This window comes from Naegleria lovaniensis (genome assembly GCF_003324165.1).
Source record: "Naegleria lovaniensis strain ATCC 30569 chromosome Unknown tig001, whole genome shotgun sequence".
NCBI lineage: Eukaryota > Heterolobosea > Eutetramitea > Acrasida > Naegleriidae > Naegleria > Naegleria lovaniensis.
Genome location: NW_025407823.1, coordinates 271,613 through 296,673, shown reverse-complemented (window position 1 = coordinate 296,673; position 25,061 = coordinate 271,613). Strand labels below are relative to the sequence as shown.

Genomic DNA, 25,061 nt, shown 5'->3' with positions numbered 1-25,061 from the left:
TTGCCAAAGTGTTTTTAACAAAAAACATCTCAAGGTTGTGATTTACAACATTTTTCATCTCTTTATTAAAACTTGCCAGTTGTAAATCATTGAAAGACATTTACACAACAGAAGTGGAAGGAACAGTGTTGATACCACATCTTCCCTTATTTCGGATGATACGGAACTGTTTTTTCATGAAAGGAACAATGCAATGATTTAAGTGAACCACCGATGTTAACGATCAATGATATATCATCTATAACAGTACTTACATATCCCCTATTGAATAACATTCACACATCCAAGTCGTCATTACAGATCATATCCATTCATCCAATTCGTCATTACATTTCCATTCATCATTTGACGGATTAAAAGCATTTTCAAATATGAACAATCATCATCATCATCGTTGCATTCCCATTAAACTTACATTTCACCCCAATCTTCACCCCATGAATTCTTAACAATCCAATAAGGTTCTGGAGATCCAAACCAAAAAGTCTCCACTCCATATCCCACTAACAAGACACCATGATCCAATTGCGTTGGATCACACCATGCTGGATCACCAATTCCATTATTATAATTTTGTAACCAATCTGCATTCAATGCAACAGCAATTGGTCCATTTTCAGCCAACCAAGCTGCAAGTTCAGTTTCATTGGTTGATAACATGGTCCAATTTTGAAGTTTTGCAACAAATTGAGAGTTTTTCACAGTACACTTGTAAGATTCAGCATAATAAGGATAAGCATCTTCAGAGGCAATACCACCTGCTTGAATGATGTATTGATAGGCACTCCATTGAAGTCCACCATTGCATCCATCGTCACATGATTGTTGATTTTCGAAAATGACACAATTATGATCACAATCCACAAGTTGTTGTTCTATTGTTGTTGTTGTTGTGTGAAAGTGAGAAGAGTGAGAATTTCATGGTTCAATAATGGTTCCATGTCATGGGATTGGAGAGATCATGGTGCTGTGACCTATGTCAAGAATCAAGGTCAATGTGGAAGGTAAGTACTTCTTGATGATCATTCAGAGTGTGAATAACAGCAAAATTTCACTTCCATGTCGGAACGTCAATCAATCGAAACTGTTTTTCCACCACGTTGAGAGATGTCAGAAATACACAATCATTTTCACAGACCATTATTAAATTAGAAAATCATTTTCAAGGAAAATCATCATCATGAACAAACCAATACCTACCTTTGGAGCATCACGAACTTGTTGTTGTGAAACTTTAGAAATTGGCAATACTCCATTTCGATTCATTAATTGTCGAACTTGTTGTGGAGTTTTTGGTTTCATCAAGTAATACTTGGAAAATTCTTCAGGTGAGAGATCACTGAATTTAGTGACTCCATACGTGTTGCGGCCCTCCAAAATGTTCATTTGACGACTCTTTTCAACATTTTGAGAAAAGATTTCAAAACGTTGTTGATATTCTTTTGGTCCTTGATAGAACTTGTTGTGTTTGTGAGTGAATTGAGTGAAGAGAGATTTCATTTCATCCTCTGAGAGAGGTTGATATTGAGAAGTACCGGAGGAAACCAGAGTTGCCAAAATGCAGAGCATCATGCCAAGTACTGTTGCCAAAAGCACGGGGGTGAAAGTGAGCTTGTGAGCCATTTTTTTTTGTAAAATGATTGATGGTAAAGTTGGAAGGTTACAGAGCTGTTCCAGTGAGATCAAATTTGTAGTTCTCAATATCGTTGGACAATAAGTATGCAGACCAGAAATTGCAATTGATTTAGCCAGACCATAAAACACCTTGGACAACTATTTCTTATTGATATGCATCTGTGTGTTGATAGGGTTGTCAGCAGAATGAAAATGAGTCAAAGAATGGTGAAGAGAGGACGGTCATGGAAAATATAGTAGGGAATTCTCATGAGTTGATGCAAGGTTTGAACGTAAACGTTACTTCGTCCAAGACAATACTTTCTCACACTGAAAAAAGTTGTTTGCAAAAAAATGTCGCGGTCTGCAGGACTCGAACCTGCGCGGGTCGCCCCATTTGATTTCTAGTCAAACGCTTTAACCACTCAGCCAAGACCGCTTCATTTATAAGCAGTTGGTTTCATATTTTATTGGGTTTTCTTTTGACTAAAAAAACAGCAAATGTGTTGGTTAATTGCTCCACTGACACAACAAAAGAAAGTCATTCCTTGTTCACAGTCGGATCTCTTCATTGCCAACTAGTTGAACGAAGATAGTGTTGTGGAAATGTGAATACATCCTCATACAAACGACTTTCCACTGATTATTTGCCTCTTCACAAATAGAATGAATTTGGTTTCAATTCAAAATACACATGTTTATTCATGATACAATTGCAATTATTGACCTGCCAACTTTAAAGCTTGAATCCAAGAATCTCTCTTGGTAATCTTTTCCCACCATGCCTTCACATGAGGACGATCGTTAATCAAGTGACCCAAATTGACTTGAGGATGGAACAAGTAATTACCATAAGGCAAGTGATAAATATCAGCCAAAGTGAATTGATTACCACCAATATATTCTTGCTTGGATAAGATCTTTTCATAGACATCCAAAGCAGAAGTGAGTTTTTGTGTCAATAACTTGACACGAGCTTCATCAGGAGCACCAGCTCCGAACATGGCCTTAAATACCAATTCAAAAGCAAGACCACTGGCATTGGCATCAAAGTAAGAAGTTTCAATAGAAGCACCTTGCTCAAAGAGACCCAAAGCCTTCAAATCTGTTGGGATCAATTGAGTTCCTTGATTCTTGAACTTTTGTTCCAAATATCTACAAATGGCACGAGACTCATAGATCAAGAAACCATCGTCTTCGAGGACTGGAATGACTCCGAAAGGTTGCTTCTCGAGGAATGCAGCTTGTTTATGTTCACCTTTGGAAAGATCGACTGGGACCAATTCAAATTCGACATTCTTTTCTTTGAGAGTGGTCACGACACGTTGAACACAAGTGGAAAAGTAAAGACCATAGAGTTTGAGAACCATTTTCAAGTGTTAGTTTGTTATTGTTATTGTTGTTGAATAATTTGTTTGATGTTTCATTCCGAGAGAGCGAGTGAAAATGGGTTTTTATCAGATTTTCATTTTAGAAGTGCGGAAGCATTTTTCCATCGGTAGAAATGAGCTGAGTAGAAATTCGAAAGAAAGAACGCACTCAGGGGTCGGATGAAGCTCGAGCTCTTGAGAGAAAGGTAGCGGCTTCTCGTTGGAAGGAGGACAAACATATTTCTTGAATTGGAGAAGGAGAGTCGTGATGACACCTGGCAAAAAGCAAAGTTCAATTATGAATGTTCATTACAACTTTAGTTCACAGAAAATGAAAGGTAGCTATTGGGATTCATCAACACTTCACTTACAGTTTCTTATCCAGTCCACGTTGAAAGAAGATGTAGGCACAACAATCACTGTAACGCGCCAAAACTAGCCGATTCACAAACAAGAATTCAAAAAAAACAAATCCACTCACAGCAGATTCTGCTTTCGGTTTCATCAATCCATCGCTTCAAACAAAAACCAATTGTTGATGAATAATCAGAGAGCACACTTTCTTTCCCCTCCTCCCTGCACCAAAACATTATCAACTCATTCTCGGATGAACACTAACAACAATAGCATGCTTCCTCCTCCTCCTTCTCTCTCCAAAGATGATAGCGTCCTCGGAATGAACCGAACCGAACGACTCCGAAGACAACACCAACAAATGCAACGTCCCAATATGCCAGTTACACCCACACTCCCAAAAACCTCTCACTTTCAAACCTCCTCTTCCTCTCATTTGGAAAATAGAAATCCACAACAATTAACTCCTCAAATACAAGTCTCTCAAGTACACAACACACAACAAGGAACCTCCTTTACCATTGAACTCGATACAGCAGTACCGAAAAAGACTCTTCCTCCTCACTTGGCAGAACGTTTGAGTAAACGTACAAGTGTTCCTAAAACGGTTAAAGATTCAGAGATGGGTGGAATGGAAGATCAACAGAATACTGCCATGCAAACAACAACATCTGCACCCACTACAACAAGAAAATCCATGAGTGCTGTTACTACGTCCAACGTTTCATCCACCGCGAACTCTTCAAAATCAACAAACATTATAGAATTTCAGAAAAGAAAGAGTCTTGGATTGAGGCAAACGAGTCTCTTCAACAAGGCGAATGCATCATTGTCGGCCTCGAATGGAGCCATGACGACGAATCAACAAGGTTCTACGACTCTGACGTATACGACCTTTGATATGCCCTCGACCGCATCAGCAACAGCCAATCATGGACTCACTCTCGATGATGACTTGGAAATTGGATTTGAATCGAATAGTAATGGATCTCCCTTACTTGCAATGCCTAATGCAATGACTCAACAACCAACATCCGTTGCATCAACACAGCACGGCTCGTTTGGAATGATGGCACCACTTTCACAACAACAAGTGAATCCTTCATGTCAATTCTCTCAAACCAATATGAACGCTTGTGTCACACAACCTTCTCAAATGAATTTTGGGTTTTCTTCTCAACACGAACCTCAACAACAATTTGGTGGCTTCTCCTTTACTCAATCACAACCAGTGGCTCCTTCTCAACAAGCATCATTTACTTTTGGTCAACAACAACAGCAAGAACAACCACAACAACAAACCTTTTCTGCAAACTCAATGAATGAAAGTGTCAACCTTGGCAATTCTCAAAGTCAACAACAACAGCAAGAACAAGAGAAACTCAAACAACAACTAGCAATGGAACAACAACGACTTTGCGAGCAACAACAACAACAACAATTAATGGATCAACAACAAATGTGGCAACAAGCACAAGAACCCTCCCAACAACAGCAACAGCAAAATCCTCAACTATATCCCTCTGTAAGTCCTCCAAATTTCTCTCCTCTTGTAATGTCTGGCCAACTCTCTGAAGAAAGTCAAAGGTTGTATTATGAGATGCAAATGCAAAGAGCAGAGATGGAAAGAGAGCGTCAGGCCCATATGGAAATGATATTAAGAGAGAGAGCAGAGATTGAGATGACTCGAGAAGTACTCCATCGACAACAAATGGAGCTACAAGCAAAGATGCAAGAAATGGAACAATTGAAACAAGGAAGTACCCAAAAGAATGGACGTACTATGTCTCCTGATGATGACGAACGTAAGAAGGAAGTTGAGTCAAGAAGAAATGAAAAGAGACACATTCAAAGAACAGAAATTTTGAAGTCAAAACGTGAACTTAATTTGTTAAATGTTGACAAGCTGTCAAGAGCTTCCAGGGAAAAGCAAAGAGCAGAACGAGAGGAAGAAAAGAAGAGAGTGAAATCATTTTTACCTGCAAATATCTTCTCTCCTCCCAAACACAAACCATCCTTTGATATCCTTAACAAAAGAGCATCCATGTATAGTGCAGGAACCAGCATGAGAAGTCCTCCTTCATCCTCATCTACCAGAGCCATTGCCTCACGAGAATCTATTGCAAGAATTTCACAACCATCTTCCAACAGAATGTCATCAAGCGGGCCTTATCTTGGTCATGGGCTAACGAACAGATTAGAAACTCCACAGAGTGCAACCAGCTCTGTTCGTTCCTTTGCATCCAAGTCAAGCAGCATTAGAAGTACTGAGGCGTCTCCTGGAATTAGCAAGAGAAAGCAAGTCGTTTTGGAAAAAACAAGACGAAAAGCAGAAGAATTTACTAGAAAGAAATTATCACATCGTCATAACGACAACACCCCATGTCAACATTAATTTATTGACATGATTAAATTTAAGATACTCTGTTGTTACTAATTCTTATATGGGTTGTATCCTTTTCCTGATCGAGGAATAGAGCTGGCAACAACTTTTGGATGATATTCAAGAAAACGTAAGAAATTATTCTTATCCACAAACGCGTCATCAGCAGTGATATCCATGATATGATTCCATTTGCGACCCTTCAGTCCAACAAAAACGTAATCTCCCTTTCGTTTTAAGGCTTTCACTTGTGCTTCTGAAAGTTGTTGAGCTGCAACATTATCCGTCAGAAATAAATTATACTTGAGATTTTCAACCGAGTTTTGAGGAATTTTGATTTGATCAATTGGAATTCTATTGTCCTTATAATTGGCCCATCCAAATTTAGCTGTGACAATTCTTACTGTTTTGTCATCAATTCTTCCAAATTCTAAAATATTATGTTTTGCATAATAAGCTACACCAGCAATTACTGCTACTGCTGCCAAGGCATAACCTAAACCTATTAAGATTTTGGAAGTTAAAGAGGCCTCTTTTCTATTTCCAAGCTCGTCAAACTTGACCATTGTTATTGTGAAATATGCCAAAATCGTGAGAGTAATGGCATTCGCGATTGATGCAATGAAAGCAAATTTGAAGAATCTAGCTTTTGGATTGCGGTACAATAACACATAATCTTCGGGAAGAGGAGGTTGATTTTTAGAAGGCGTAATTAATTTTTCAATGTCTATATATTCTTCCTCTGCTGGTAGGTTTTGAGATGTTGCAGCAATAGGCATTCGGTAATATTTCTTGTTTTGATGAAAAGCTCTTTTCATCATCACAGCACTCAAACAGGCCTGTGTATGGCTATTACCATGAAGTAGCCAATGAGTTGTACGATTCATGCTTTCTTCTGATGTAATCACAGCATTACTTTTTGCCATCACCAAGGAAATGCCTCCGAGGGCGAGATGGCTTCTTTTATCGGAACGCACCAGATATTGTTTCAACATTTTTTTAATGACTTTATTTGGAATTAATTTAGAGTTTGCAATAAGGCTCTTGTTGAGCTCATCATCAGAGGATCATAGACCAACATTTTTGTACATTCAATTTAGATTACAGTGTGTTGATTAGAGCTGTTTCAGCTTGTTTGCTTCGTTTTTAATTTCCTTGACACAAGCGGCAAGAGCTTCGGGATTGATTCCCATCTCACACAAATTCATAATTATTGAAAGACTTTCACGATCGAGTCCCGCGTTTAAAATGTTATTAATTTCGTATGCAACTGTTATAAATCAACATAATTATAAATCAGTGGTTCTCGGGATAGAGCAGATACGAAACGTACTTTCAAGTGTTTCTTGTGTTTCTTTGATAATGTTGCTTCCCGATGATGAGTTTGTTGAAGATAAGGAAGCCGTTGTACTCGTCGTGTGTGGAGTTTGAAATGAATTGGTTGTTGTTGAATTTGACATTTTTTGTATGTAGTTTTGTTGATTTCAGACCGAAATCAAATTACAATTTTTCTTTTTGCTTTATTTTGCGTTGTAAGGATATCAGCTTTCTTCGAAGTAACAGAACATCGTTGTTAAAGCCTTCAATGTCCAAATTTCGTCTCTTTGCAAGATCTTTGTATTTCTTTTGAAGTTTATGCATGCTCAGTTCCATTTGTTTCATTTTGAGGTTATACTCTTCCTTCTTTGCTGCCAGCTGGTCTTGTAAATGCATAATGTCATTTTCTTTCATGATCGTCTGTTCTCTGAAATATCGAGCGTATTCTTCTGTCTGTTCTCTTGCATTGTTTATAAGGAGGCGAGCTTCCTCTTGCGAACGTTCTTTCAGCTTTTCGATTTGTTTTCTAAGGAACACATTTTCTTGTGAGAGCTTATCTATCGTTTCTCCTTGCTTTCTTAACTCTAATTTTAAGTTATGTGAAGTAACAAAGTATTCCCTATTGCTTACTTGAAGTTTTTTGTGGGCGTCCTCGTAATCTCTTTGAAGTTTCATTATTGTTTGTCTGTCTCTCTCTCGTCGTTTCTCTTCCTCTTCCATTAATATTTGTCGCTCCTTTAATAATGCCTCTTCTTTATCTTTGGAGAGTTTAACATGTTCTTCCAACCGTGTCTGAAGAGATTCTACTTGAAGAAGCAACGTATCCGTTTTTTCATTGGGCATTATTATAGTTCGTAATATTCTTGAGGGCTGTTGTTGTTGATTTTGAATGTTGTTGGAACAAACTTTGGGTTTAACTTGCGTAAATTTAGAAGAGGTGTTTTTCGTCTCGCCTCCAGATTTAATATATTCCTCCATACATATTTCTTTGTTATCTTTCCTTGGATCGTTTACTACCACCTTATTTGTTTTAGTATTCAACATATATCTGGTGACTTGATCTGGTCTGCAGTCTTTGAAATAGGTGACTTCCTGAGTGACTGGTTGAGTGAGAGCAAGTAAATCCCTAATTTTCTTTCGATCTTCCATTTCTTGGACTATACAAGAATTAATTGTATATCTTAAATGATATAACTTACTTTTCAAAGCATCGTTTTGATGCTGCAAATGCATGGAATGTTCTCGCTCATCAAATATATGAAGTTGAGCATCAGCTAGGGCTTTTTTTAAAGAGTCAATCTCATCCTCTCTTCGCCTTAGCTCCCATTCTTGGTCATGAAACTTTTGATATTGAAGTTGGATATCGGTAACTTTTTTCAGCATTTCCTCTCGCTCCTTCTCCAATTCGCCTGTTGATTTGGAATGTCAACCATTTTCTTCAAAACACAAAGGTTACTTACCCACTTTCTTCTTATAATAGTCAATGCTTCCTTCAACGGCTGGGTCATCGGATGATGTATTCATGTTTTGATTCATTTTTTTTAATAATTGATTTTGATGTAAAAAATGGGCGGCATTCCCAGAACGGCGGGAATAACCAGAACTTGCACGTTGGCGCCTCGTTTTTACATTTTTACCTCTAAAAAATGCAGAGATCCAAATTATCACCCACATCGTCCTCCACTAATCACAACATACGATTGAGTCATACCTCGACAAAGAAAACTGCTTCGGAAAAGAAATCTGTGTTGTATCGACCAACCTCAACTACACCCAAGAAAAAGAAAGAATGGGATGTAAGTACCGTTTACAAGGACTGATTGTGAAGGATTTTGTGCAAGTAGAGCACTATTTCTAATTTGAATGTTTACAAATTATCGAAACAAGAAATGGAGGCAAAAAAGAAGTCACGCATTTCTAAAAATCAAGAGTATTTCAAGAATCATAGTCCCGAATCATATCACCCAATAAGGCTCTTGAATTATGAGGAAAGACCATGTTCAGCTCCTCCAACAAGGAACAAACCTCTAACTACACCAACAAAACAATCTTCTAACTTTAAGGCTCCAAGAACAGTTCCTGTATCTACAAAATCGAAATCATTTTCAAAAAGCTCAAAGTTACCCTCTAATAACACTCTTCCGTCCTTTAACATTGACCTCAACAATACTCAGTTCTTGAACCCTTCTAAATTTAAGCAGCACATGGAATTTCCCCAACTTGACTTACTTCCTTTAACCTCGCGAATTCTTCAACAAGAAAATTCTGAAACCTCCAGCGAAAGTGACAAAGATAAAAGCTTGACAAATGTCGGTGATATCTTTCAAGAAGACGATTTTCACAGGTTTGGGGAATGGAGCAGTAACCTTCAAGGAGAAGGTCAGGTTCAAACGTCAAATGGTGGATTAGTCTTTGATGCCACCAGTAATAGGGTGTCTGATATTGATTTTATTAAGAACGAACTTCTGGATCTAAGATCAAATATGATGTTTAAAATAGACAGTGGATCCAGAGTTTTCGAGACCTTACTTGAGGAAAAAACCAAAAAGGAATGCGAATTAGAGGAGAAAGCTAAATATCTTGAACAAGAACTTGATCAATCTCGTCGTTCCTATGAAGAGCTTGATTTAAGATTTTCTCTGTATCGAAAGGACAGCGAAGAACGAACGTTATCTCTGCTGCAAAGAATTGATGAGCTTGAAAGAGAGATGGCCTCAAAAAGCAACGGTTTGTCATCAAGTTCTGATCCCTCTCTTAGTATGGACCATCATGGTGATCCTGCAAGTGATTACGTAATCAATGGAAGGAAGGTTCTTAAAACCATTGATGATTCTTTAATGGTAACTACTCCAAAGAATAATCAAATGACTCCTCCCCTGCCCGTCCTGCAATTTGATACGAAACCTTTTTGCAAAAAAACCTCTCCCACACAACAAAACAACAATCGCTTCTCTGACGATAATAAGGAGAATATTGAAATTGTGAAAAATGGAGAAGAATGTTCACCTTTTTCAACGTACAGATATCCTGTGCAATTCAATGATAACACCATTGAAATTCATAGACCATTAATAATTGGGAGAGACTTTTCGAACACAATTCAAAGAAATCAACTCCCTTCAAGGCAAAACAAGGATTTTTCACCTCCATCCTCAACGGGAAGTAACAACGTGCAAGCGGTTCTTTCAAACAAAGTGAAGAAATTCAATATTCGTGAAAAACATTAAATTAATTTTCCTTGTTGCGCGTAGCCAGGGTATTAAAGGAAGAAAAAATGCCGCAATGTCAGGGCTAAATTTTGTCAAATCCAATAGCAGCATCGAATCTATGCTCGCCAGTAATCCAACATCGTCAATACCTACAAACACAGATGCTGATATTTCGGCTAAGAATACTGTTACAAACAAAGATTCTTTTAAACCTTCTCCGATGAACCTTTCAATGGACATTCCGATCGACGAAACCTCGGGAGAGAAGTATAACAATAGTCATTCAACAAAATTGATAACTCCTCCTCATCCAATTGCGTCTCAACATTACTACAGAAAATTATTCTCGGAAGGAAGCAAGAGCTCATCATCCCGAGAAGATGCTTCGTCTCAAAATCCGATTCATCAAAGCTCAAGCCATTTATTGCCTACATATACAGCACACCCATCATCATCATCATTAGTGCTGGCTCCACCTCCGTTGATGTATCCTGCCAATAGCTATCCAATTGTTATGCTTCCATCGCAATACGCTTCATCTTCGTTTTCTTCAACGATTTCTGACGCTTTATTTTCTCTGATCAAATATATCATCATGTTCTTGATCTCTATTGGAATTTTTAAATTCGGAAAGAGATGGTTTAAAGCATATTTTAATAATTACTTTACAAAAAAGAAGATATTTGAAAATCCTAAACTTCCAACAGTCTCCTTGCCTGATAACAACGAAAATAGTATTTTAACTGACTCAAAAGAAGGAGAAACTGTTCACAACCATCAAGAATATCAACATATTGCCAGATCCAAGTGGCAACCTCCACAAAAAGAGCCTATCAACGATATTGGAACGATTTTATTCTTTCAGCGAGAATTGAACGATTTGAAATTGTGTATGAATGAATTGAAGTCCAAAATTAGTGACGTTCCTTCAAATTCCTCTTTTTCGGCCACGCTTTTGAAGCAATTCGAAATGCAACACGAACAACAAAAGTTAATACTCTCTCAGAACAAAAACACTGATAATTCACTGAATGTAATGGAAATGCAACGAGAAATTAGTAATTTACGAAGCGATATTTCCCAGCTCAAAGGAATGATTACTATGACACCCACAATTTTATCTTCCAGCGTTTCCTCTCAACAAGGATTGTATCAATTATCCCAATATTCAGAAACCGCCGACACTGCTCAGAAACATCATCCTGTAATCCATAATCCTACTACAACCTACCAACCCAAATTTTTGCAACAAAATTTAACAAGCCATTCAGTGAGTAGAAACGGATCACAAGCCCATTCCAGTGAAATTTCTTCTGACAACAACATTGAACGATCCTCATCCCCATTACTCAACATGTCGCTCAACAAATCAAAGGATGAGCCAACAACATACATCAGCGGTATTAACAAACGTTCATCAACCAATCAACCTATTTCTGTCAATACAAATGGAGCTAGAACGGAAGACACTATTCACGATAAGCAACCATCTCCAGCACTTTCTTCGTCATCAGAAAAGTCCATTAAGGAAAAAAACAATCAACAACATAACATCACTGAAAAATATGAACAAGCTGAACCAATTTCTAATAGTAGCACCAACGAAAATATAGATTATTATGCAGAATATGGAGAAAAGATTGAACCTATTAGTGAAGAGGAATATAACCAAGTTTACGACGATTATTTGAGCTCACTTGGTAAGCGATTCGAAAATCAATTCAACTTTCATACTGGAGTTGATGTTGAGCATAAAGAGAATAGTGTTACCGAGGTCAACAACGAAGAACCCAAATCTTCCATCTCCCTTCAAGACACTGCGGCATCAAATGAAGAAGCAATGCAAGGTGTGGAGAATACTAAAGAGCAGCCTCTCGAGAATCTCAATTCGTATAATGAGCAAGTAGACGGTGGCATTACGCCTTCAGCTGAAAGAAAAACAATTTCTGATTTTGATGCATCGACTGCAGTCTCTCCACTGGACACCGACGTTTTCAATATTCTAAAAACACCAAGTCTTTCGTTTGACGAATTATTTGTTAAGGCTGCCCCCAAAACAGAGAGTACAGAAAATTTTAGCGATAATCAATTCAATAGTATTCACATGTACGAGGCTGATAGCATTATTTCATCTGGCAGCAACTCTGTCAATCAAGGCTCATCAATGACTCCTTCATTGAAGGAGGCAACTAAGGAACTTCGAAAAACTCAGTTAACTGCTAAGCAAAAGAAATCTAAAATATTTGGTATGTTGTTAGCCCCAGAAAAGAAGAAGAAAAAGAAAAAAGACGCTGTGCCAAAAGAGGAGGCACAATTAGAAAAAGAAAAGCACCAAACATCTCAAGAAGTAGTACCTTCCCCAACCAAAGCAGCAGCACAAACGACGCCGCCACCTACTGAAAGCGACGTAAATAACATTGAATTTGTCACACTAACAGAAAAACAAGAAACAATTTCATCCCAAGACATGCCCAACAATCAAGAGATGTTCACAAGGTTTGAAAACTATCCATTTGATTCCGATGAAAGATTTCAAAGAATGCTATCATTAACTGCCGATGACGACGAATGTCCTGTCGACAAAACCAATCCAAACTTTTTAACAATTCAAAAAGGAATTTACTTCAAACAACTGTTGGGAAATGATGAATTTGATTTGGAGGAATATTTCAAATATAAAGGAATAGAGGTTGCAAGCTCTGCAGCAGTGAATAATTGAAGCAGGAACTAAGGAAGATTCCCTTACATCGAATAAATTTTGACAAAATATGGCTTCTTATTCACGGTGGAACGATTCATCGCGTTGCTGTTTATATTGTGTGTTGTTTCATTACTAATAGATCTAGCTTTTTCGTTCAGGAAAAGTTTAGATGCGAGTAAGAGAAATTCTTGAAAAAAGATTCTTGAAATGAGTGTTTGAAATTTGTTTAAATCCAATTTCATGTTCATGCATAAATTCATCCTCAATCGATTTCACAAAAAACATCAACCATCGAACCAAATAAGCCTGTACTGTTGATGACAACAAAGTATGAACCACTGGATACAACAACACATAAAAAAGCATACGTGCGTCCTGGTCTTCGTCATCAACCCACAACTCAATTTGTGCGTGCGACAGTACTTGTCTTTTAAATCTTTGGCTCAGTGGGAAAGGACAATTTTCAGTGCGCACTCTTTTCATAGAGAATTTAATCAAAAAAACACGCCAACAACTATACTCTCTTTCACGCTAGAGCACATTCAAGAACCTCTATCTCTCGTTTTGCAACAATATTTTTCTCTCAGCACTCTTGTTAAAGTTCAACGATAGTAGTAGCCATTTTAATTCTTGTCATCCGCTCCTAACATTCAATATCGTGAATTTCAAATTTTGAAAAATGATGATCGTCACTACTTCCACTATGGAAAGTCAAAACAACACTACAAGTACATCCACAGCAGCAGTAACAACAGTACCTACCTCTCCTTCTTCATCATCATGTTGCTCCGCAGCTGCTATCATTCTAAAAGCAAGTAATTTGAGTCAGCATGAAGCTCTCTCCACTCCGGAACAATATGAAACCTTCTTGGATGAAACCTTGTTGACAGCATCGAGCAATGTGGTGTGCAACAAGCCATCCATTGAACGGTCAGCAGGAATTTTGAAAAATGTACTCGTTGAACAATTCCAACAATATCAAGCCAGTGATGATGAATATTCGTTGAGTGTACAATTATTTCTAGATGCATCCACTCCAATGAACAACAAGAAGGATGATTCATGCTCCTTCTCGAATAATGAACTCGCAGTAATTTCAGCAGTCATTAACACACTTCAAGAATTGAAGAGAGCTCACATTGACATGTTACTAATCAAAGCAACCTCACCACAGCAAGTATTGAATTATTGGTCCGATGTGGAATTGTTAGTGGAATATGGTCTAGTCAAACAAATTGGTGTTTGTGATTTTAGTGTGAATGAATTGCAAACATTCATGTCCAGCAGTCAAATTAAAATTCAACCTCAAATCGTGCAAGTGAATTTGGCCTCATACGAAACATTAGAGTCATTGAATGATTTGACACAATTCTGTGCCTCGAGAAATATTAAAGTCTTGACAGGCTCTAGAGGAAGTTTGAATGATTTCAGGAAAGCAGGTGCCAAAGCATTGGGCTCTTCTCAGGTTTCTCTTGACTATGTTGTAAGATATTCACTCGTGTCAAGACCAACATCTGTGGTGAAAGATATGGGATTTATTGTTAAGGTTAATGGAAATGAAAAATGTGAATGCATTTCAGGACAATGTTTGTAAATAAATTTAAAAGTTTGTGTTCGAGTTGATTTTGAACACGCACGAAGCTTCGTGAAGAAAAATGTTGAGGAATTGTTCATCGCCCTTAGCAATGGTAAAGCTGTTTGGCATTGTAAAGTGCAAAAATAACTGAGCGATGCCGCCCAACAAGCTGCAAGTTCCTCTCAGAAATTGAAAGAAAAAATTCCACACACATCATGAGCGTATGTATTTTTTTGATTAGCTTTTAGATCATTCTCCAGTTATATGACCATCCAATCATCATCATCTTGATATGAATTCATTATTTTCATACTTCGGTGAATTTCATATGATGCTGATGATCTTGTTTCGTACACAATATCTTTTCAAAATTTTATTCAAATGATGATCTCAAATAATAATAACGAACGAAAACAATTATCATTTTTGAACACTTTTCAATGTGATCATTTACGCTTTCACCTTCATATTTTCTGGCTCTGTTAAATTCGTTTCAAAAATCTTGACCAATATTAATTGTACGTATTATAATACTTTTTGCAATCCGAGTATTTGTAACAGACTTGTTCTTATATCATTGCTGCGGCTACATGGATTTCAACTTGGTTTCTATTCTGATGATTGAATGAACCACAAAATACTCATGATAGGCTCCAACCTCCTCTCCAACATTGACACAAACAGACCAAACTCACCTCCTCCCAAAAGAGTGTCGTTCAGCAATTCCGCAACATTACTTCAACTTCAGAGAAGGTTGCTACTGAATATCTCAAAAAGTCAAACTGGGAATTGGATAGAGCTGTCGATGATTATTACAATAGCACAGGTGGAAGCTTGAGCAGTTCAGCAAGCACATCCAAGGAAATGGAACAGGCTTTTGATAAATACAAACAACTCAGTAATAACACCAATGAAGAGACCATCAATAATATCACTTTGGATGGTATTTTGGCACTTGCTAAAGATTTGGATACTGATCCAGAGTCTGACCCACTCCTTTTCGTTCTCTTTTATAAACTTGGTTGTAAAACAGCCTATAATATTACACCAGATGAATGGAAACAAGGAATGAGCGAATTGAAGATTACCAAGTTTGATCAATTGAAGAAGAAGATTCAACAAGTGAAACAAGACATTTACAATGATGCTAATCAATTCAAAGAATTTTATGAATATGTTTTTGATTATTCTTTGGAAGAGGGAGCCAAGACCGTTCCTCCAGATGTTGCTATCGGTCAATGGAAACTTGTGTTAAAGGGAAAGTACAAGTTTTTGGACGTTTGGTGTGAATATATTGAAAAAGTTTTCAAGAAGGCCATCACTGCTGACACTTGGAAACTCTTTTTAGATTTCACAAAGAATTATCCTAGCGGCGACTACAAGGACTACGATGCTGATGCTGGTGCTTGGCCAGTGGCCATTGATGATTTTTGTGTGTACCATCAAGAAAAGTTGAAAAAGTAAAGGGTGTGGACTCACAATTCTTTTTTAATAAGCAAGCATTGAATGGATTACTTCAAGTGGAGAATCACAGGACGCTGAAGGCGACTTTTTATGCTCCCAATCTTTTTATCACACTATTACGTCTCCATTGTCTTTACTCATTAAGGGTTGAAAAGGATAGTTACTACGACTTTATGAATGGCTACGGCAAATTTTGATCTACCAGTTTTAAGATTTCCTGTTTAAATATTTATAAATATCACGAACAAGAGTTAATCATGCCAAAAGCCAAATTCTTATTATAAGGATTTTATTTCACTATTTACAAGATATCTAAAAGTGCATGATCCTTTTCATTGAATCGATTCTCATTGCTCAACACTACCTCCTCCACGTAATCTCAACTCGAGATGAATGGTTGAATCTTTTTGCAAGTTATAATCAGAAACAGTTCTTCCGTCTTCCAATTGCTTTCCAGCATAGATTAAACATTGTTGATCTACTGGAATTTTTCCTTATCTGTGATTTTTTCAATCGAGTCGTTGGACTCGACCTCCAATGTGATGGTTCTACCAGTGAGTGTCTTGACGAATAATTGCATGAATTTTTCTTTTTTGTTGTGACAAAGGATGGAGTGAATGGTTTAATAATGAATTTTTTTCACATGCACGAACCTTAGGTTACTAAAAATATCACTTGGTCAGTAAAGAACTTTTCTACAGTTTTAACAGATTATTCCATTAATTTAATGAAGAAAGATGTTGCACACGTCAATATTTGTCACATGTTCAAAATCAAAGGTATTTCAATCCCTTTATCCAGATTTTACGTTGGTAACCTATCCAAACATAATACACATTTGTTATAGATGCAGGTGCTCTAGTCACCAACAAATTTGAGTGCTGCTATATATTCTCCTAAACTAAAGTTTGCCTCTTTGAGATCTCTTTCTTGGCTGCACTGATCTGTAGATAAAGTTGGCAAGTCTCTACTGCCCTTTCCAAATAAAAATGCTTTGTAATAAGGTACCAAATTTGCAGGAAAGTATTTCTCTTGTGCGGATTTATGATGAATCAATATCACTCGTTCATAGTGTTTGTGTTTGGTTAATGCTTCCATATCTGTTTCTCTGATTGTTGTGGTCGTTATCATTACGAAATATACTTCCACTTTTTCTTGACCAAACTGTTCAACTGCCTTATCTGCAAACTGGTTGTGGTTCAACCAATCAACAACGCTCAGTTTACTTTGGAGATCATAATTCCTGTGCTGGAGAAGGAAAATGCAAGTTTGTCCAGTAGTGGTGATTAAAGAAAAATGAGCATCAACAGAAGGATGCGTGTTTGAAATATCCTCTACGCGACGGCAACTTTAGCTGGCAAGTAATACATAAACCTACTTCTGTTCTCTCCTTATGTGATATCATTCTCTTCTATTGTTTGCTAAGATATCGTTTATGCATTTGTTGTGGACTTTTAATGTGATTGGATGGCAATAAAAGGAAAATGCCGCCAACACCCCTTTTTTACCGTTATCAAAAAAAAGTCAACATCATTAAGTAGAGGTATTATAATTCAACAACCGCACCCTATGACCGATAAACAACCTTCTGATGTCACCATAGACTTGATAAACCAGGTGATAGAAACAAACTCTGGTAGAGGGTTTGGTCCTGGACATTTTGAAGGCTTTCAAAACGATTCCGAACACAATTCTTTTGGGTGTCAAGGACATGGAAACCACTTGAACAGTCTTACACCTCTTCGTTGTGTTGAGCAATACTTGCCTGATCATTTGATAAAACATATTATTCACTTGTCCAATGATCCTACTATTCCTTGTACTACTGAAGATCCTGAACCCTCAGACCATATCAAAGCTTGGTACACCTCGCCACCAGCTGATAATGAGCACAATGATGATGATTCACATGATGACGAAGACACTATCATTCCATGTTCGAGTCAAGAATCTGAAGATGAACAGGATGACTCTTCCTCTGCAACACACACAGCAAATATCACCGTGTCTGACCTATACCTATATTTGGCAACTGTTATTGCCATCATGCTTGCTCCTCAACCTGAGCTCACAGATTACTTCTCAACAAGTGTATTCTTTGGTAACGAATTCATAAAAAGTATTTGGAGTGGCAGAGATCATTTCCTTTCAGTTCATAGAAGTATTCGTGTCAACCCTCACTATTTTACCAGAGTGTTCAATCAAATTTCTTTGATAATTTGGAAACCCTTCCCGAACGTCACAGTTGATGAAACATTGATACAATTCACGGGCAGATTTAAATTTAAACAACACATCAAAGGAAAACCTGAAGACACTGGTATTAAGTTTTATATGATGGCCGACGACTTGTGGTTCGTGATAAGGTTGTGGCCTTACACAGGTCATCAACCACAAGTTCATATCTTAGTGATGGATTTTGTTTCCTTCTTACCTTCTCATGAGTACAATATTTGCACTGATTCCTACTTTGGCCACCACAAGACGGCCCTACTATTGAATTACCACAAATTCCGGTTTACGATGATTTGTCCCAAAAACAGATTAGAAGAAGAATGCAAAAACTTACTCTCAAGGTATACATTATCAAAAGGTGAATGGATTGGTGTCACTAATGGAGATTATGTCGCAATTCATTACAAAGACAAAAAACAAATTACTTTTCTTTCCAACATGGTTACTTTGAAGAAAAGCAAGAACAAGAAGAAAGGAGCTCCTAAAGTAAAAGAGCTCTATGAGAAGAAGCATGTGAACGTAGATGTGGCTGATAGATATGCACATATGTATCCCGGTTGCCATCGGGTCAACAAGTGGACTCAAGCAGCATGGATGGGAATTTTCCGAATTGTACTCGCAAATTCATGGATTTTCTATAAGAAAGCCAAAAACACTGATATTGATTACAAATCATTCCTGATGAGAGTGGCTGTCGGATTTGCCCAAAAAGCAGGTGCTGATCTTGATGATGAAGGAAAAAAACTATATGATGTTCATATGATTCAAAGAGTGCATGATCGTCATGGCCATCATTGCCATCATTGCAATAAGTATCCAACACACACAAAGTGCTCACAATGTGATGAGTGGGTATGTGAGCAATGTGTTAATTGTGGTTGCCAGAATCCAAAACGATCACACACAAAATAACACCAATAAATTCGTTTTTACATATTTTTTTTCATCCGTCGCGTAGAGGATATGAGTACACTTCTGCTGGTTGTCTCTTGCATTTAGAGCAGTCAACTGTTACATAATCTGTTTCTCTTAATTTTGTAATAAATGTTCCGTGGTCTACGATTTTGAACAGGTCTGTTGGCAACTCAAACGCGAAACCATTCTTATCTCCTGTTTCACATGACGGAAACAAGCTTTCAATTTCAACAGAATTTCCAAGTTGCTGCAATATTTGCAGTCTGTAACAAAGGCATTTTAAGTCAATTCTCTCAAAATTTCTTGGATCAAGTTCAGTTATATTTTTCGGTAATCTTTTTGATAAATATGTATCTCCTTTGATAAGTTGCCGAAAATAGAATGGAGCAATGTATAAATGTCCTTCTGCATTTTCATCGTAAGTGAGATATATCTTCCCTGCTGAGGGCCCTTTCAAACCTGCAGCCGCAGCAAACAGCCGAAAAGGACGGCTGCCAGCTCCTGCTGACTTCCCAAACTTTGTGGAAATCCAGAATCCTCCAGAATCCGGATGTTTGTGGATTTTGGCGGTTGTTTTTGGCTTTAAAACGAAAAAAATTTTGAACAATAAAAAAATGCAAAACAACAACAGCAACAACAACAATTCCGAACAAGCTTTGGCATGTTATCCTTGAACGAAATGAATTCAAATGTGGAGCTAGACAACCAATCCACATCAACTTACACCCACGAAATGAATTCTGATCTTCATCTTCTCTATGACTATCTTACCGATATAAAATTCACACCATCAGACATCAATTCAGTAATTCGTATTTTTGAAGAAAATGCTATCAGAAGTATTGCTGTTCTAAATTTATTTGATGATGAAGAGATCATGTCATTTGCACTTCCAAAATCCATCATCAAAGCAGTGATTTCTTTCCGAATGCAATCCGAAAATGATAAATCCAAACCAAAGATTTCACGTAAAAACAAGATTATGACTGAAGATGATGTCAAACAAATGTTCATAACAAAAGAGCTTGAATGGAATCAAAAATTCGCAAAACATAACATTGAAGTGAAATTTTTCTCCACAAAGGGCAAATATTACTGCCCCATTCGTGATAACTATTTTACACTACCACCTAATGCAAAAATTAGTAATGCATCGAGTACATATAAGGGTTTATCACGAAAAACTTCATCTATTTCAATTGAAAAATCCAAAATAATTGCTCGTCTAGCTAAATTTTATGAAGCAACTAAATCTTTGAATGAAAAGCAAGCAAAATCTGTAGCAGAAAAAGCATTATTGAATTATGATTTAATTGAGGAACTAAAGAAATGGGAGAGCTCTCCTGAAGGTAAAAAACGAAAATTTGTGGAATCGTTCGCATCTTCCTCAAAGAAAAAGAAACAAATCAATGATGAAGACAACGATAACAATACCGACATCGAAGATGATAATGAGTCAATTTATACTTCGACTTCAAGGTAGATAAATTGTCAATTTATCCATTATTGTTGTTATTAACTATCATTCAATAACTCATTATAGAACCCAATTACACGCGCACAAATATGAAGTATTGCAGAGCCTGGTATTAGAAAAAGATGATAATACTTCTCATGAAATTCTTAATAATATCACAGATCTATTGAACACTCCTATTCAATCTCTCTCGACAATACAACTAACAAAAATTGAAATGATTGAAAATATTCTCAAACAGCGACCAAGATTCTCTCAAGAAGTGACAGCTGCTTTAAATTTTGCTCACCATCACCAAAATCCATCAAAAGCATTTAAAACGATAGGAATCCCTCTCCCGAGTACACAGACCTTGAAAAGAAATAGAATGGTGTTGATGAATAGTTTTTTGGATGATTTATTGGATGATGCATTAACCTTTTTCAATATTCAAAATAATTGTCATATTGGGTGTTTAAGTATTGACGCTACCGCCATTAATCAAGAAATCACCATTAATCACCAAAAAAACATGATTTTTGGATTTGAAGAACACATTTCAATAACACACATAGAAGACTGGCAAGAATTTCTGAAAGGTATTGGAGAAAATCGCTTCACCTATGCTTCAAATATGGTTACCATACACCTCTCATCGTGCACGGATTGGAAAAACACCAATGCCTTTATTTTGAAAGCTATACCACGGTCTAATTATACATCCTTAAACATCCAAGCATGGATTGATCCAATTGTGGATTATTTGAAACAGAGGAATTTTGAAATTTATAATATTTCAGCAGATTTTGCTGCAGAACATGCCACTTTTTTTGGTCAACAATTTGAGCTAATGTTTGGATTTTCTCAGACTGTATTTAAACCATTACCATTCTTAAACATTGGTGACCAATATTTGAAAGAAGTGTTGATCCCTATTCCAGATATACGTCACCTCCAAAGAAACCTGACGAATCAATTAATTTCTCCCAAAAGATTGATTACAGTTGGTACATTCGCATGCTGCTTCAATGACATTTCTGATTTACATTCTAATGATATTTCAACAACTCGAATCTCTTTTCCAAATGATTTTTTTAATCTCAACAATAAGCAAAACCAAGAAAGAGCAGATTTTTTAATATCAGATTTATGTATTACTGCTTTGAAAAAGAACATGGATGCTTTTGGTATGGTGTATATCTTGCAAGCCATTCAAGATGTTACAATGTCCATCAAAAGAAAAGATTTGAACTCATTTCAACGTTTGAGGCTTGTATGTAGAGGTGGTTGGTTTCTCTTGCTTCAAGCACATTTCGCAATTTTTCAAAACAATTATGGATCCGATCATACATTTAGTAGACAATCTATTAATGCTGTGTGCTATTTAATGATCGGTTTGTGTTTGACAATGTATAGAGTTCAATCATCATCCAACAACAGAGTATTTTTGCCTTTTCAACTGCAAGAATATATGATCGAGAATTTTTATGGAGTGGCTCGACAACATTGTGGCTCTAACACCAATCTGAACGCTGAAAATTTCTTGAATGCTCTCAATAATTTTTTAAGTGCCTTAATTGTTGGATTACAATTCAACAAAGAGAAAGATCAATCCACAAGATTACCATATGAGTATTATTGTTGCTTCCCATCACCAGAACATATTAATTATATTGTTATTGGTGAATTTGAAAGAGCATGTCGTACTTTTGCCATGCTTGCAGACTGTTGTGAATGAAGCAGATTGCAGATTGATAGACGTTTCTAAAGATTTTACACAATATTATGAGGAATTTCCAAGAACCGTCATTGTGGAGAACGGTTTTTTAGTAAGCAAAATAAACTGATCACCTGATCGAAATCCTATCTCAGCCGCAAAAATCCTGTTTCAACCGGATGCCAAAGGATTCTGTTGATTGCATCTGAAAATAATTTCGGCAGCGAGGACTATCCTGGCTGAATGGCTGTTTGCTGTGGCTGCAGGTTTGAAAGGGCCCTCCCCATGATCTAATTTCCACATTGGCCAGCTCTTCTCCATTTGTTTCAAGTGCAGTTTTTAGTAACTCTCTCAAAGTTTTTGCTCCTCCATTCCAGAAAAATTTCAAGAGATTGATCATGATCAGGTTTGGAGAAAGAACTTTTGCAATATTGAGATAGGTAAGTAAAAATTGTGTAAACAACTTGTCCCTCCCATCTTTTAGGATAACGTATTCTTGATATTTTAACGAAAAGTGCTTTGCAAATTTTAGATGTGATTGGCAGAACCATTTTCTTGAGACTTGCAAGATGATAGCATATGTGAGTTTTACCTTTTTTGAGAATAATCTAACATTAGTATTACAAAAAACGATTGACCTCCCAACTTACCTGTTCCAGGGGCTTCAATTAAAACGGCCACGTTTTTATGGATCTTGACTTTTAAATAATGAGTTGGCAATACCATCATACTTGTCACTCGGAAATGTTGCAGCTAGATCACAAGAAATGTACTGCGAGGATTTTGATTCTTCTAAACAGCTATTGTCCATGTCCAACACCAAAATAGGAGAAGATAAGTTCTCACAACCAATACTTCTCATTCTTTCATTGAATAAATCCAGGTTAAGTTTCCTATTCAATTCTAATGACTGTCATGATTCCTGAAAAATTAAGGTTAATGGGAAAAGGACTTGAACCAGTTCATCTGGGATATGAATAGTGGATTACAGATAATCAATATTGCTTTCAGTACTGAAATCATTGTTAATTCTCTTGTTTTCATGGACGGGATGCCTGTCAGGAATATGACGACTCTCCCGCTACAACCTTTGGTTAGTGAGGTACAAGAAATCAGGACGATTCTTGAAGTTCTGGTTGGGGGTTTCAAGTCTAGCTCAGCCCAGTTTTGTTTTATGGCTCCTGTGCAAGTCGTTTGAATCTCAAAATGTTGTGGTTCGGGCAACATTAATTAAAATCATATATTGAAAGTTCATTTGGTTGTCAACCAAACAACTTGCCACTGCAAGACTCAAAAAATGATGAAGCGAATCAAAGACAAGGGTTGTGAAGGGCAATTTTCGACCAGTCCAAGTTGTTTCGATCAATCATATCAATTCCTCCCGGATCATGTGAAATCCGAACTATCAATTGAGGATTTTCATGAAACTAGTCAAATCAGCGCTTCAACACAAAAAGAAACGAAAATTGAACATGCATTCACACACACCACGAATTTCATGTGATATTATTCAAGCTCATATTTTACCACTTCTTCCGTTGGAATACATTTTGGAAGGATCCCTCTTTCTCGTGTGTCAAGAATTTTATGAACAATTATTTCATAATGAGCAAGTGTGGTCTGAATTGTTTGCAAGATTATGTCTTGGTATGATGGAACATGGAACTTGTAATGCTTTCAAAACAACCATGACTCATGATTTTAATAGCTGTGATTGCACCATGACCGTGAAAATACCATCGAGCAATTCGGATGAAAAGAAGAAAAAACACCATGCCAAACAGGATTTCAAACAGAATTCTTCATCCAAAATTAGAACAATTACTCATGATGAAAAGATTGGCAAGTTGTTGAACAAGTTGAACGTGGACTGGAAATATCTGAGAACGTTTTGTTTATTGAAATTTCACTCATTCCACCAAAGCCAACAAGACTCAAAGAATGGATATCCCTTTTCATATATGGTCATGACGTATACAGTGAATGATGCCGATGTACCAATAATATGACATTTCTACAACAACAGCCATCAACACTTAATGATCAAATTTATTGTCGTTACACAAATTCCAAGCAAACACCTCAGTATTATGGTCAGTGTTGTGAATCAGAGCGTGGAGCTACCTTAAAATTTGCAGCGATTGATTTTGAGATGGATTACTTTTTTGTAAAAGGACTTCAAGAAGATTGTAATTATTCCATTGGTTGTTTGACATTTCATTTTCAAGGTTCGGCCCAGGCAAAAACGAAATCCAGAACACATTCACTTACGATTACTGCCAAGAACAGCTTGTTGTTAGAGCATGACTCAAAACAATCACACATTGAAAATCGCAGTAGACACACCTCAAAAGAGATTGTACTCACTCAATGTAAAGACTCTGAGTATTCTCGACATGAGCAAATTGCAACGTGGATGGATTGGATGGGAGAAGAACATGACAATGATCCAGAATTTGATTATTCGTACTGGTTCTGGGAATTTTTGGACACATTGATTTCGGATCATCAACTTCTCCCTCTAGCTATCGATGATCCTGATTTTGAAATGAATCAACAGTTTGAGCAGTAATGTCGCTCAAGCCAATGAAGAAGGAACCATTTAAAAATAAAAGGCAAGAAGATTCTACCATTTATCTCGTGTTAAGGTTATGTAGATGTGCTTAAATATTTCAAAAGCTCTATTTTAACAAGACAAAAAAGGCTACAGCACTGCAGGTTCCCAAGTTGTCTCCAACCTCAGTACTGAT

The 25,061-nt window shown here is 37.0% G+C and overlaps 13 protein-coding genes across 13 annotated transcripts; 7 read left to right on the top strand and 6 right to left on the bottom strand.

Moving 5' to 3' along the window:
* Positions 1–100: 100 nt before the first annotated feature.
* On the bottom strand, positions 101–1,623 carry C9374_003677 (uncharacterized protein; the record flags this gene model as incomplete). The annotated part of the gene is made up of 4 exons (XM_044693231.1): positions 101–166; positions 255–261; positions 416–875; positions 1,197–1,623. 4 exons carry the CDS (start codon positions 1,621–1,623, stop codon positions 101–103), a joined length of 960 nt encoding a protein of 319 aa, XP_044555807.1.
* Positions 1,624–2,333: 710 nt separating this feature from the next.
* C9374_003676 (uncharacterized protein) lies at positions 2,334–2,984 on the bottom strand (the record flags this gene model as incomplete). Its single annotated transcript, XM_044693230.1, has 1 exon — positions 2,334–2,984. The coding sequence occupies one exon, from the start codon at positions 2,982–2,984 to the stop codon at positions 2,334–2,336; it is 651 nt and encodes a 216-aa protein (XP_044555806.1).
* A 607-nt stretch (positions 2,985–3,591) lies between these two features.
* On the top strand, positions 3,592–5,733 carry C9374_003675 (uncharacterized protein; the record flags this gene model as incomplete). Its single annotated transcript, XM_044693229.1, has 1 exon — positions 3,592–5,733. The coding sequence occupies one exon, from the start codon at positions 3,592–3,594 to the stop codon at positions 5,731–5,733; it is 2,142 nt and encodes a 713-aa protein (XP_044555805.1).
* Positions 5,734–5,771: 38 nt separating this feature from the next.
* On the bottom strand, positions 5,772–6,716 carry C9374_003674 (uncharacterized protein; the record flags this gene model as incomplete). Its single annotated transcript, XM_044693228.1, has 1 exon — positions 5,772–6,716. The coding sequence occupies one exon, from the start codon at positions 6,714–6,716 to the stop codon at positions 5,772–5,774; it is 945 nt and encodes a 314-aa protein (XP_044555804.1).
* A 120-nt stretch (positions 6,717–6,836) lies between these two features.
* Positions 6,837–7,181, bottom strand: C9374_003673 (uncharacterized protein; the record flags this gene model as incomplete). Its single annotated transcript, XM_044693227.1, has 2 exons — positions 6,837–6,991; positions 7,055–7,181. The coding sequence occupies 2 exons, from the start codon at positions 7,179–7,181 to the stop codon at positions 6,837–6,839; spliced, it is 282 nt and encodes a 93-aa protein (XP_044555803.1).
* A 40-nt stretch (positions 7,182–7,221) lies between these two features.
* Positions 7,222–8,574, bottom strand: C9374_003672 (uncharacterized protein; the record flags this gene model as incomplete). Its single annotated transcript, XM_044693226.1, has 3 exons — positions 7,222–8,195; positions 8,238–8,447; positions 8,499–8,574. The coding sequence occupies 3 exons, from the start codon at positions 8,572–8,574 to the stop codon at positions 7,222–7,224; spliced, it is 1,260 nt and encodes a 419-aa protein (XP_044555802.1).
* A 110-nt stretch (positions 8,575–8,684) lies between these two features.
* C9374_003671 (uncharacterized protein) lies at positions 8,685–10,265 on the top strand (the record flags this gene model as incomplete). Its single annotated transcript, XM_044693225.1, has 2 exons — positions 8,685–8,834; positions 8,883–10,265. The coding sequence occupies 2 exons, from the start codon at positions 8,685–8,687 to the stop codon at positions 10,263–10,265; spliced, it is 1,533 nt and encodes a 510-aa protein (XP_044555801.1).
* Positions 10,266–10,320: 55 nt separating this feature from the next.
* C9374_003670 (uncharacterized protein) lies at positions 10,321–12,966 on the top strand (the record flags this gene model as incomplete). The annotated part of the gene is made up of 1 exon (XM_044693224.1): positions 10,321–12,966. The coding sequence occupies one exon, from the start codon at positions 10,321–10,323 to the stop codon at positions 12,964–12,966; it is 2,646 nt and encodes an 881-aa protein (XP_044555800.1).
* Positions 12,967–13,627: 661 nt separating this feature from the next.
* C9374_003669 (uncharacterized protein) lies at positions 13,628–14,542 on the top strand (the record flags this gene model as incomplete). Its single annotated transcript, XM_044693222.1, has 1 exon — positions 13,628–14,542. One exon carries the CDS (start codon positions 13,628–13,630, stop codon positions 14,540–14,542), a length of 915 nt encoding a protein of 304 aa, XP_044555799.1.
* A 197-nt stretch (positions 14,543–14,739) lies between these two features.
* C9374_003668 (uncharacterized protein) lies at positions 14,740–15,988 on the top strand (the record flags this gene model as incomplete). Its single annotated transcript, XM_044693221.1, has 2 exons — positions 14,740–14,745; positions 15,209–15,988. The coding sequence occupies 2 exons, from the start codon at positions 14,740–14,742 to the stop codon at positions 15,986–15,988; spliced, it is 786 nt and encodes a 261-aa protein (XP_044555798.1).
* Positions 15,989–16,846: 858 nt separating this feature from the next.
* C9374_003667 (uncharacterized protein) lies at positions 16,847–17,393 on the bottom strand (the record flags this gene model as incomplete). The annotated part of the gene is made up of 2 exons (XM_044693220.1): positions 16,847–17,176; positions 17,367–17,393. 2 exons carry the CDS (start codon positions 17,391–17,393, stop codon positions 16,847–16,849), a joined length of 357 nt encoding a protein of 118 aa, XP_044555797.1.
* Positions 17,394–17,557: 164 nt separating this feature from the next.
* Positions 17,558–22,332, top strand: C9374_003666 (uncharacterized protein; the record flags this gene model as incomplete). The annotated part of the gene is made up of 3 exons (XM_044693219.1): positions 17,558–19,075; positions 19,770–20,617; positions 20,682–22,332. 3 exons carry the CDS (start codon positions 17,558–17,560, stop codon positions 22,330–22,332), a joined length of 4,017 nt encoding a protein of 1,338 aa, XP_044555796.1.
* Positions 22,333–23,783: 1,451 nt separating this feature from the next.
* On the top strand, positions 23,784–24,883 carry C9374_003665 (uncharacterized protein; the record flags this gene model as incomplete). Its single annotated transcript, XM_044693218.1, has 2 exons — positions 23,784–24,290; positions 24,338–24,883. 2 exons carry the CDS (start codon positions 23,784–23,786, stop codon positions 24,881–24,883), a joined length of 1,053 nt encoding a protein of 350 aa, XP_044555795.1.
* Between the last annotated feature and the right edge of the window lie 178 nt (positions 24,884–25,061).